The 14,115-nt window shown below is 36.2% G+C and overlaps 1 protein-coding gene across 1 annotated transcript in view; it reads left to right on the top strand.

The window, feature by feature from the left end:
* Positions 1–14,115, top strand: part of LOC150101381 (alpha-(1,6)-fucosyltransferase-like) — a 65,661-nt gene that overhangs the window by 43,594 nt on the left and 7,952 nt on the right. The window contains exon 6 of the mRNA XM_090400788.1: positions 5,562–5,814. Within this exon, the coding sequence (XP_090256914.1) occupies positions 5,562–5,814 (253 nt within the window). The remainder of the gene's footprint in view (positions 1–5,561; positions 5,815–14,115) is intronic.

Genomic DNA, 14,115 nt, shown 5'->3' with positions numbered 1-14,115 from the left:
TACCAAGGAAGATGGAATTCTCACATGATGGCCGACTACTGTTGGAGTATTCAAAGGGATTGCCAAAACAGAACACACAGCAGAAATTGCTACAAGCAAAAATTTATTCCCTGAAACTCATGTGTAAGTAAAATTGTTATTTTTTTTATAAATATTCTTGTAATTTTAATGAATATTGTTAAGTAGTTATGTATCTAATTATCGGCCTCTCTCGCATTCAAAGCGCCAGTTCGTACCGTTGCAGGTTCTTACACATTTATTCGTTTACTAAAAAGCGAGAGCGGTGAGCGCTCCGATTCTGATCGGCGCATCGCTTTGAATAATAGGTTATATCTTCGGGAATTTTTCGATTTTCTTGATAAAAAGTTAGAAACAGATTTTTAAAAGTACATACTTTCAGAAAATAATATTAAAAAATCGATTTTTTTGATCCTCTAAATAGTACTGCCTCCTTAAAACTACCAAAAACTTACAAATTAGCAAAAAGAAAATGCCATAGAGGAAAAACCTGACGGGATAGAGAAAAATGGGTTTGATATATAAGATCGGTGTCGAGGCTAGCTGGTGAACGGACGTGCTATCGGAGAGCTCCTGAGAGATTTGTGTTTTTTGTTGATTTATTGGTGTTTTGGATTCAATTTAATGGACTTAAGTGTTTAATTTTGGTATATTATTAGAGCTTTATTAACGTGGTTAGTGTACTAAAGTGTTTTATAACATAATCTATGTCGGGAAGTCGCCGCTAGATGAATTCGTAATGAGTAGTGTTCGTGCAAGCTCCAGATAAGATAAGTATCATTTTCAGTTATCGATACAAATTACTTAATATTGTGTAGTTTTGTTTTGTTTGCCTTGCGTATTTTAGTGCGTCTATTTTTGGTGTGTTATAACGTTTAATTTGACAAAACACGTTACAGATAAATATGGCAGCTGTGCGTAGGAAAATGGCGGCCAGTAATGAAGGTTCGCCATCATTATCAAAGAACGGTAGCATAAAAGAAATGTGTGAAATGTACGCTTTGCGGAGTGCGGTCGGAGTGTGGTTAGATGATGATAAAGGATTGAATGTGTGTAGAAAATGTAGGGAGAATGCGGAATTGAAGTGTATTTCGGATCGTGAGTGTGATATTTTTGTCAACCTTCAGAATGAAGGAAATAGGGATATGACAAGAAACGGCAAGGTTGTACATGAAAATTGTGAGAGTGTGAATGTAGAAAGTGTGAATGATAGTATAAATGGTTTCTCAGAGAACAAAAAAGATGAGATAGATGCATTGAATGAGATCGCGTTGTTGAATAGTGCGATAGAAAGAGCAAAACAGCAGCTAGAGTGCATGAACAAAAGTAGACTGAATGAACCAACCAATAATAAAAGGTATGACAGGAAAAATAGACGTATGAATGTGAACATGAACAAAATGAAGGATAGAGTGCTGTATGGAGACTCGTTAGTACGAGGTGTGTTAGTAGAGGATTTGACAAAATCGTACCAACCTGGTGCGACCATAAAGGACGTAACTGCGTCTATTAGAGAGCAAAAGGAAAGGGTGAAAGAAATGATTGTTGTGGCAGGTACGAATGATTTGAAAGGAGATAAAATGGAAATGATAGAAGACCTGAATGAATTGTTTGAGGTAGCAAAAGAAAAGAGTGAGAGAGTTAGAATGATTAGTCTTTTGCCACGGTATGACAGTGAAATGTTTAAAAGGAGGGCTATAATTGCAAATGACTTTATGCGTGGGTTATGTATGACGAGTGGTGTGGAATTTGTGGATGTGTGGAGTGAGTTTGATGGGCGAAAGGATCTATATAAGATGGATGGCTTGCATTTGAATGGTTACGGTGTAAGAAGACTTGAGAAAGTGTTGCTGAATGTAGTGGATGTGCAAATTCAGGGAAACTAGATTTGTTAGGGGGGGGGGTAGAGATACAGTCCTTATGGAGGCAGTTGAATGTAAGAATGAATATAATATGCCAGAGCAAATAAGGACAACAAATCAGAGTGGGATAGTTAATATAAGGCTTCAAGGTAGGGTTGGGGATAATGGGGGTCTTAAATTCATGTACACTAATACTTGGAGTATTAGGAACAAGAAGGAAGAGTTTTTGGCCATGGTCGGCACTTCCAGACCACAGGTTATAGTTATTAGTGAAACATGGCTGACTGTAGATGATATAACTAGTGGGATTGAATGTGATGGGTATAGTGAGTTCAGGAATGACAGAGAGAATAAAATGGGGGGAGGAGTATTGTTGATGATAGCTGATGAGCTCCAGCCAAGGAGAATAGAAGTTGAATTGCAGGATAGAGAAAAGAGCACATTTGAGGCCATTTGGTGTGAGATTGTGGCTAGCAGAACTAAATATACAATTGGGTGCTGCTATAGACCAGGTGATGGAAAAGATGGTGGTGACAGTATGCACAAGCAAATAGAAGAAATGGGTGGAAGGAGGGTGATTATTATGGGAGATTTCAACTATGGTCGCATTGATTGGAGTGAGGAGAGGACACACGGGAGGAAGGAACTGGATTTTATGCGGTTATTAAGTGATAACTATCTGCGACAGCATGTAATGGAAAATACTAGGGGTCAGAGAGTGCTTGACCTAGTAATTACATCTGAGGATTTGGCTGTAACAAATATGACCACATTGCCACCAATCGGTGAGAGTGATCATAGGGTCTTAACTTGGGAGGTGGCTAACGGTGTGGAATTTTCAATTAAGACTGGGTACATGTGGAATTATCGGGCGGGAAAGTATGACAAGCTTAGGAGTTTGATTGGTTCAGTGCCATGGCATGTACAACTGCAAGGACTAGAAGTTGATAGTGCATGGGAGGTAGTTAAGAAGTGCTTGCATGAAGCAATGGCTGACTGTATACCTAGAGTCCGAATAATAAATCAAGTAGGGGTTAAATGGATGAATAACACCATTAAGCTTGAGTTGCAAAAAAAGAAACAACTATGGAGGGAATTTAAGGAGAAGGGTGACCGGCAGGCACATGAACGGTATAAAGCGCAGGCCAGAAGGGTGACGAGTGTGGTAAGAAAAGCAAAAAAGGATTACGAAAGAACATTGGCCATGCAGGCTAAAGAGAATCCTAAACAGTTTTTTAGATATGTAGCAAGTAAAAGGAAAAATGTACATGGCAGATTGATTTTAAAGAATGCGGATGGTAGGGAGGTAACTGAATCAGTTGAGATAGTTGAGTTACTGAGTGAGCACTTTGCAAAAGTATATCATCCAGGTGGTGACATTGCAGAAACAAATAAACCAGTAGATTATACGGGAATTGTGGTTAATGAAGTGGAGGTGAGTAGTCTATTGCATAACCTCAATGTCAATACATCTGTGGGATTGGATGGTATACCAGCTCGTGTTGTACGAGAAGCAGCTAAAGAATTGTCAGTACCCTTGACCATTTTGTTTAATTTGAGTCTCGGGTCTGGGTTAGTCCCGAGCGGGTGGAAAGAGGGGAAAATAGTTCCACTGCATAAAGGTGGTTCCAAGACTGCTGTTGTAAATTACCGACCAATTAGCATATCAGGAATCATTGTCAAGGTCTTAGAGAAAATAGTCAAGAGGAAAATACAAGATTGGATAGAAGAAAATGGGATACTGTATCGGGGACAGCATGGTTTTGTGAAGGGTAGGTCATGCCTCAGTAACTTGCTCACGTATTATAACACAGTGACGGCTGAACTGGATAAGGGTAATGGGTTTACGGTGATTCTATTGGACCTTGCCAAGGCCTTTGACAGGATTCCACATGGAATTCTAATCAGTAAATTGCAGCATATGGGAATGGACATAGGGTTGGTGCGATGGATAGGAGGGTGGTTGACGGAGAGATATCAGAGAGTGCTTTACTCGGGAGTAGAGTCCACAAGACGGCCTGTGACTAGTGGTGTGCCACAAGGATCTGTTCTTGGACCACTGCTGTTTAATTTGTTCAAATGATATAGGAAATGATCTGAGAGGAACAGTTCATTTGTTTGCGGATGATGCGAAGTTGGGTAGGGCAATAGTGAATGCAGATGACGTCAAAATTTTGCAGGATGATTTGGATAGATTGGAGGTCTGGGCTAAGGAGAATGGATGTCAGTTTAATGTGGCAAAATGTAAGGTTATGCATTTTGGGGTGAAAAGATTGGCGGCAGTTTACTGCATTGGTGGAACCCTGCTCCAGGAAATTGATGAGGCACGAGATTTAGGAGTGTTGGTAGATAAGGAATTGAAATTTAGGGGACACATTGCAAAAGTGACCAAAACACCTCATCAAATCACTTGGTTGCTGAAGAAATACGTTGACAAGCAGGGACAAGCAGGTTATTGTTCCTCTTTATCGAGCCTTGATAAGACCCCATCTAGACTACTGTGCTCAGATTTGGTCACCTAGGTTTCTTCTTGATGGGGAGGAGGCGGAGAGGATCCAGAGGCGAGTGACCAAGATGATAGCAGGTCTGTGGAATGAACCTTATGAGAACAGGTTGAGGATTTGTGGGTTGCAAAAATTGGTTGATAGGCGGAGGAGGGGAGATATGATTGAGACATTCAAATTACTGAAGGGTTTCTATAAAATTAATTCAGAAGATATTTTTGAGAACAGGGCTGGTTGTGGGAGGACTAGGGGACATCCATGGAAACTGGGCAAAAGTGTGGTTAGTAAAGGAGTTAGAGCTGGGTTCTTTACTTTTAGAGTAGTGAATGAGTGGAATGCGCTCCCTGAGTCTGTAGTGGATGCTGTGACAGTGAATGAGTTTAAGGCGAGGTATGATAGATACTGTATGAATGTCAAATAGTTGTGATGAATATGATTTGGGGCCTCTCTCGATGAGTCTAATGACTCCCTGGAGTTGCCCGTAATAATAGTAATAATAGTAATAGTAATATTTGAAATCAGTGCACCCAAATCAGTAAAAAACAAGTCTCATATAAAAGTCAGCAAAAATTGTGTTGGACTGTGTTATCACTCACGTTTTTGTTTATCAGAAGAAACAGACGTTTAGGAATGATAAATCACTTTTTATGTAGTGATATTTAGCCGATATTTCACCATGGTTACCAAGATATTTTCATAGACAGAAAGATGTGAGATATTGCACGTGCACGCAGGAACAACAACGAGAAGGCAAACACAACTGTGTTCAAAATGGTGAATTCTAGTCTAACCAGCGATCTCTATGGCAGTGGAGAATTTCCACTGACGTTCTAATGAAGGCCTTTCAGATTTTGGACAGAGTTAGGGAGCTGTATTTCTTAGGTGAGGAGAATTTAGTAGAGTGTGGTACATTCTGAAAAGCACTTTATTATACATATGTAAATTAGAATTTATTTCTCTTTACAGAGGCTTTTTTTGTCCATTGAATCCGATGGTTTCTGTCAATGTAACAGTTAATCATTATCTGTAGGTCTGTTTGCTTCCGTTAAATAAAAACTTGCAATCTCTTGTCATAAAATATCCAAACAATTTAGTCATTTTTTAATGCAAGTATAGAAGTTATATTTTCTTGTGGTTAGTAAACTACTTCCACTCAGTATACTATTTTATTGCGCAGAACCCAAGGAACTGCAGCAGTTTTCCCAAAATGGTCTGCAATCTCACCAATCCATATGGTTTTGCATCTGGTATACATGATCTGCTTTGGTGTTTAGCGAAGGCTTACAAAGAAGGTCGCCGGCTAATTCTTGACGTTTCCCATTGGCATTTCCCTATTAGACTTTGGGAAAACGTTTTTCATCCTTTAAGCAGCAAGTGTCCCTTAACGAAAGAAGATGTACAAACAAAAAGTCCGTATCCAATAATAAACGGTAAGTGGAATTAATCGTTTTGACAATTAAATTATTTCATTTCGTATTGTGCATTGACTGTTTTGCATATTTTATTTTATTAAGAGAAAGAGATAGTTATGGTGTAAAATGCTAGAGGCCAAGAAAGTGACTGATGTTTGTCTCCATCCTTTTAAACGTGATATCCTTAAAACTGCGAGTGACATCTTATGCTGCATCTGTACGGAGTGGTTTCTTATTTGCGAATAAAATTATACAGACCTAGAGAACTCATCAAATGTAGTTGAAATTCGTATAGCTCACTATTAAAAACGACTACAGAACAAGCCTGATCGCATCATCATTCACGTATTAAGACCAGTTTGGGGTTCAGAAGGTTTCGTTCAACTTCCTTAAAGAAAGGATTGGTTTCGTTTTCCAACTGATTTACCGAAGTGTCTATTTGGGAAATCTTTCTGTTTGTACACTTTTAACATAAACTATTTAGTTGTGTTCATTTTCCTTTTTATTCACTTTATTTTCTCTATTACTGGTTCTTGGTTAAATGGGTAAACTTCATTTCTTTTATGATCAAATTGATTTTATTCTTAAACTGCATTTCAGCTGTTATTATTATGCACCAAGGTTAAACTTAGCCATATAATTTATTACTTTCTCCTATACCGTATTTAATCTTTTTTGTGATCATACAAGATGCAGCTGAATGATTTGAGACAATAAATAGAAACCAACAATAAATGCTAATTTTAGGTTAAGCGTTGTTAGGTAGCAGCCCTACCACTGGACTTACCCAGCGACAGGTTAGTAACCTGCCCTGGGGAAATTCACAACACTTTCAAGTTTCATGCAAAGAAAAGCCGGACGGACTGCCAAGGAAAAGACCACAACCCAGGAAACGGTAAACGAAATTGGAAAAAGGAACACATAATGAAGATTGCAACATGGAATGTGAGAAGCATTGCACACGAAGAAGAAGAACTTGATAAACAACTAAACCAAGCTAACATAAAGATATGTATAGTAACAGATACAAAGAAAAAACAAAAAGGTACAGAAGAAACAAACAACTGTATACAAATCTACAGTGGAGTAAAAAAAGAAGAAAGAGCAAAAGCAGGTATAATGATTATGGTACATAAATCCCTGAAGAACAATATTGTATATTACAACTATTTGAATGAAAGACTAATAGAAATTAGACTCAAGACATTAAGAGGTCACATAACAATAATTAGTGCTTATGCATCAGAAGAGGGAAAAGAAGAAGACAGTAATATATTTTATAAAGACTTACAGAATGCCATAGATAAAACAAACAAAACTGACTATTTACTGCTAGCAGGAGATTTAAATGCCAGAATAGGAAACAAAAAATACAAAACAAATATAGGTAAATTTGGCGAAGATACATGTAATCAAAATGGTCGCAGATTGCGCGATTTTGTCATTTATAATAATATGAGAAAAATGAATTCAATGTTTAAACACAAGGAAATACATAAATATACTTGGTCAGCCAGAGGATACAAATCAGTAATTGACTATGTTATCACAAATTTTAAATTAGCGGAGTTAATTTTAGATGTAAGAGCATATCGAGGCTTTGAATTAAACTCTGATCATTATATGGTATCAGCAAAAATTCGTTTTAAACCAAAGTGGCTAAAAACACATAGAATTGAAAATTCTTACCAGCCAAGTTACAAAATTTCTTCATTACAGGATCCTCAAGTTAGACTACAATATCAGAAATGCACAAACTTAAAAACAGAAACCACATATGAATCATGTGACATAGAAGATGAATGGGAAAATTTGAAAAAAATTCTCACAAAAGCGGCAACAGAAACCTTAGGAATAAAGCACAAATGGATTAGAAAAAAAGGACTACGAGACTGGAACAAAGAAATAGAAAATATAATAAAAACCAAAAAGGACAGTTACCAGAAATGGCTAAATTCCAAAACAATAGAAGCAGAAATAGAGTATAAAAGAAATAGTGCAATTGCAAAACGAGAAGTAAGGAAAAAACATGGAGAAAGATGGAACAATTTCGTAACAGAACTAGAAAAGGATTTATTTAAGCCACAACCCAAAATCTATAAAGTAGTAAAATACATGAATAAAGAAATAAAAGAAAAGATAAAAATACAAACAATAGATTTAGAAAAATTGGTGGCCTATTTCCAAAATCTGTGGACAGATGAGAACAATGAATTAAAATTTTATAAGACAAAGAATGACCTAATAGAAAATATCACAATGTTAGAACTGAAAGATATAATAAAGAAGATGAAAAATAGGAAACGCCAGGAGAAGACAATATAAATATAGAAATTCAGGTGAAAAATTTATGAAAGACTTTTGAAATTTTTTAATATGGTTTGGATGTCCGGAAAAACCCCTAACTCTTGGAAAAAAGCACTGGTCATCCCCAATCTATAAAAAAGGAAATAAAGACAATTGCAATAATTATAGGGGAATTAGCCTGCTGAATACAGGATATAAAATATATGCAGGAATATTAAAAGAGAAACTAAGCAGCATTGTAGAAAACAAATTACTAGAAGAACAAAATGGCTTCCGAAAAGGCCGATCCTGCATAGATCCAATTTTTACTTTAAAATTATTAATAGAAAAGAGAAGAGAATTTCAAAAAGAAACACATGTGGCGTTTGTTGATTATGAAAAAGCTTTTGACAAAATTAGTAGACAAAAATTGTTTAAAATATTAACCAATTTAAACATACCAAGCCAACTTTTACAATCTATTCAAGAAATATATACAGGAAATAAAATAGCAGTTAAATTAGAACACACCTCAGAATGGAAAAATATATCAAGAGGAGTACGACAAGGATGTGCCCTCTCACCTCTGCTTTTCAATATATATACAGTATAAATGAAATATTAACAATCTGGAAACAGCATAACCCATTTGGTATACAAATGACCCCGCAAATGAAGATAGATACACTACTATTTGCAGATGATCAAATAGTATTAGCTACATCAGAAGATGACTTACAAAGATCATTAAAATCATTAAATGATATCTCAAAGCAATATAATATGACAATATCCAAAGAAAGAACAAAAATAATGGCATTCAAAGGAGAAAACCCAATAAGAAGTAAAATAGTGATAGATAATAAAATACTAGAACAAGTAAACACTTTCAGATACTTGGGATGTGATCTATCATACGAAGAAGAAAAAGACATAGACACTAAAATATCAAACTTCGTCAAAGTAAATGGCATAATAAATAATATATTTAAGCGATCCCTAGAATCAGACTATATAATGTCTTGTCAAAACCAACTCTACTATACGGAAGCAAAACATGGACCATGAAAAGGAAAGATGAAAAACGAATTCAAACAGCAGAAAAGAAGTTCCTCAGAAAAACAGCTGGATATATCAAGTAGGACCACAAAACAAATGAAGAAATCTTACAATCCTTAAAAATAAAACCAATTAATTACTACATAAGACAGTATAAACAAAAATGGCTAGAACATTTAAATCGAATGGACAACAGCAGACTACCAAAAATATTATACAGATACTAAATAAGTGGAAAAAGAAGAATCGGAAAGACCAAGAAAGAGATGGCATGAGACCGGAACAGGCCACATGGCCTATATTCCATGTTAGGAAGAAGAAGAAGAAGAAGGTTTAGCGTCAAAGTAAACTCCTCACTGACTGATACACTTGTTCGTGAATTCAGACATTTTGCTGATACCATCCAGAAACGTCTATTCCTTAATGCTGTGTAAATCTTTGTATCTGGTATCTTTGAATGTCATTTAATGTTTGGAAATGACGACCTTTAAATGAAAATTTCAACTTCGGGAAAAGAAAATCATTGATTGGAGCAAGGTTTGGCGAGTAGGGGGAATGGTGAAAGGCAGTGATTTTCCTGCTTGTGAAAAATTGTTTATCAATCGCGGCGTTGAGTGATAGTACATTGGCGGGAAGCAAGAACGAATCGGTACAATGCCGGTCTCACTTGATTCATTCTTTGTAGTCGGCGATGCACAACGCATTTATAAAATCAGGCATTGATCTTTTGACCATTATAAACAAACTGACGAAGAATGACTCTTTCCGCGTCGAAAAGACGATGAGCATTGCTTTCACTCGTGATTTTTGAAAATATAACTTCTTTAGTTTTGGCGATCGGTGTTTATGAAGTTCCCGTTGAGATTATTGTTCCGAAATCTTCGGCTATTTCTTTTGGGTTTTAGTAATTATTATTACAGGTAATCAGTAATTAGAACCTACTCATCTACGAAAGAAAGTTTGTTTCGAGTGACGTCAAACATGAAATGAACTGAGTTTAATATCCGAATGGTTCTTTCTATTCCATTTTATTAATGTTTCATGTAAATACAGTATATATAAAATATATGAGTATAATAGCGCGTAGAATGTTATTTGGTATTTGTCATTCCTGTAATATTAATAGTTAAGAAATCGAGGGAGTAAAACAAGAATCTGTATTTATGTTTTGTAGATCTGGAAAAGGCATATGACAAGGTGCCAAGAGAAAAGTTATTCTGAACGCTACAGTTGTATGGGATAAATAGAACATTATGCAGAGCAATAAACAGTCAATATTTAAATTGTAATTCTGCTGTTAGAATTAAATCCATAAAGTACAGGAAGATGGCTTCGTTTAAATCATGGGTGAGATAGTGGTGGAAGAAAAGGCATTTATTTTTATTTGTTTCGTATGGGGTTCCCCCCTTTCTTCCTAATGAGAGATTAAGCGCTCCTAATGAGGGATTAAGTATGTATTTTATGACTGAAGATCGATGTGTGTTTACGGGACCGGTTTACTGCTCTGAAGGACAAAAAACCCTCTTCCGCCGTATGAGATCGGCTAACTCACCTTTAGTCGAAAGAGACCAGACTTCATGGACGGGAATCGAACCTAGGGCTTTCCCACCAAAGCGCTTCGTCTATACAGACTGAGCTACGGAGGCTCGGAAAAGGCATTAAACATGATTCTAGAATCGGGGATATGAAACTCGGCAGTCTAATTTATGCAGATGATATTGAACTCCTACACAAATCCCAGTGAAAGTCTCCAAGATTTTTTAAACTAAATTAGCAATAAAAACACCAAAACTATGAAAACAGGCTGGAAGGAAATTTCATCTGTATTTTCAATGGAGAGCCTATAGAATAAGTCAAATATTTCAGTCATTTAGAGACAATTTTAGGTGAAGATACAAATTAAATATGGAAATCAACAATAGAAGAAGCAGAACTGGTTTGCCTGCTGAAGAATTTTATATGGTATAAGAGAGAAATTAGCCAAACCACCAATCTATCAGTATATAAGACTGAGTTCAAGCCAATTTTAACTTATGAATCTGAGTTGGGTCAGAAGTAAAACACTTGACCAAAGACTGCAGACCACAGATAAGAGAGTTTGAGCAAAATTAGGGGCCTGAATAGATGGCGTCAGTGGCAGAATCATATTAAAACTAAAGTTATGCTGAAGGAACTTGACGTTATTTGCATTTATTCATTTAGATGGTATGGCCAATTAACCAGAATGGGAGACGAGAAGTTAGCAAACAGACATTTGATGCCAAGATGGAAGGAAACATACTCAGAGGGAGACCAAGATCACGATTGATGCAGTCAGAATTGCCTTAGAAATACGAAAGTTTAGATCTGAGAATATTGCAATGCTGACAAGTAATAGACTAACTGGAAGAAAATTATTCACAGGTCATTAACGATAATGTGAATTTAATCATGTAGTATATACTTTGAACATGTCTTACTCTAAAATAAAATTAATAATTTTTATTTTAAGTTTAAGGGAGATGGTAAATCCCGTTTTATTCTACAGCCGGTTACGAAACGCGGATCGAAATCCCAGAGTTTCATGCCAAAAAAACTATCGGCGAGCCCAAGTGTAAGTAATCACTTGTGTAGTAGAACACCAGAGTAAAATTAATACTATTTTTCACATTTATATAATTCTGAATTTGTCTTCTGCTTATGATTTTATTATGAACAGAAACATTTTCGTTTCTCGCAAAGTAATTTTTAAATCTATTATTATAACTTCATCATTTCCATTACCTGTTTGTTAGGTATTATTATTGGTCCATAATTTTGAATAAGAGCCTGTGTAGCTCAGTGGATGTGGCGTTTGCCAACCAACGCGCTTGGCCGCACGAAGGAAGACTTGGTTTCGAGTCTAGTCGGCGACTAGAGGAAATTTTTCTAAGCCTTTTTTCGACCGGTTCCCGAGTTAGTCGATCTCTGGCACGGGCAAGCAGGTTTTTCCTCCCGGAAACTCGGGTTTTTCGTCCTGTAAACTCAAGAAAATCGACCGTAGAACCCACATTATTTCAGACATTAAATATATTGTGTTAGGGTAAGGGACCACGAGATGGCGGCACATTTGAGCCGTCTCTCTTCACTGAGTACCGCTTAATTAGTGATAGCCTTGGGCCATCTATCTCTGATTGGTACCAGTGGAGATTGAACTGCCCACTCAGTCTCCAAAAGTTAGATAGGGCTAAATGGCCTCGCCTACTCCCCGTATACGGGGAATAAAAAGGCGTTAGCTGATTTTGATTTTTTTTTTAAAAAAAATTTTGAATAAAGCTTGAACAAAACTGTTTTATCTGTAATCAGATATTTCGAAATTTTCTATAAATAATATTTTAAACATGATAAACATATTTGATCCATAATTGTTTTTTTTTTCTTCTTATGTTCAATCACATATTGTTCTTATTGTTTTGTATTTTATACCATCTAATTTTTACAGCTTGTAAACATTCAGATGGTAATCTTAGTAAGGAAAACATCATACCTATTTTATATCTCCGTATACTGTATCATCTAAAGTCGTAATATATTCGTCCGTACCCCTTACGTTCCAAGACGCAATATTCATTATAAATGTTGGCAATTTTGTTCAATTCTTGTCTAATGCCTTACCAGTTTGCTTCATTAACTTGAATTGTATATGAAATGGTGATAAGAGAACTTTATTTGAATTTATCCATCCTATACAAGGTTTAAAATGCCTATTACGTACATTTCTTCTTACTATACCAAGAATTTCAATATTCGTTCGAGATATCACAGCATCGTTTAGATCATGAGAAACTGGGATGAAGGCGGACGCATTTTCCTTTGTAGCATAAAAAGTTATTTTAACACGATTACTTACCTCGAAACTGAACTTCGTGAAGCACGTGTCTTCTCATCTCTGCTCTTAGTCACGAGATCTATGCATCATCCTTTGGTGGACTAAATCGTACAGAAGATAACTTCGTTTGCAGTTCCCCTTCAATTTCAGACTGATAAGTCACTTTCACCACATATACTGACATCATATTATGAATCGGATGAAACAATTATATATAGTCATTTTGGCTGTAAAGATATAAAGTAGATGAGTTCCCTGAGTACCCCATCTTATGGTAGACTAACGATTTCACAGTAAACTATCCAAATATACATAATGCCTTTTTTGTGGCAACTCAATCCACATTAACGGAATACCAAAAGGAAAAGACTTTTTCTTAACTTTTGCTCGTTTCCTGAATTGTTCAAATATGTGACAAAATGAGTTAAACCCCCGAATTTTTGCCAGGATAGTCAAACTCCTCTCCCCCTTCCTCCTTGGCAGTATAAAAGATCAACTACCCCGTGAAATGGCTGAAGAAATGCTTAGATAAAGTTTCTCCATTCAGCGACTAGAATCGATCCTATATCACTCTATGGAAGCAAATATCATTTTTAACAAGGCTAAACAGACACCAAAATTTTATAAACGTAATAATACAGAATGGCAAGAAACATTTTGAAAATCCGTTATCCTGCCCAGTCATCAAACGAGCAGAAATATACAAAACAGATCTTTACTGAAATTAATAACGCATACGTCGTTTGATCACTGCTTCAATGCATTGTGAAGACATTTTACTAATTTCCACCAGAAAGTTGGCAACATTTTGTTCCACTCCTCCGTTAAGCATTAGTATGTTACACTAATGCTCACATGAAGAGGAGTGGTCGTGCTTCAATTTTATATTCCAATTCTACAAGAAATGTTCCAACGGGTTTAGGTTGTGACGATGCAATTCTGATATCTTCAAATGGCCTGTTGACAATAACCGTTTTATTGGCATGCGCGTGTTTACCACTACCAAAAATCTCCTCATTCACAATTATAAAGAAAAAACAATGAAAATTCTAGAAGTAATGATCCCACGCACCACAACAGGCAGACCTACTCCATACGATAGAAAAAAAGAAAAAAGAAAAAAAAAT

This window comes from Typopeltis vanoorti, chromosome 11, assembly GCF_054136105.1.
Source record: "Typopeltis vanoorti isolate ZY-2024b chromosome 11, IOZ_Tvanoo_1.0, whole genome shotgun sequence".
In the NCBI taxonomy this organism is placed as follows: Eukaryota; Metazoa; Arthropoda; class Arachnida; order Uropygi; family Thelyphonidae; genus Typopeltis; species Typopeltis vanoorti.
The sequence above is the reverse complement of the archived record's forward strand: the minus strand, read 5'-3'. Positions and strand labels throughout refer to the sequence as shown.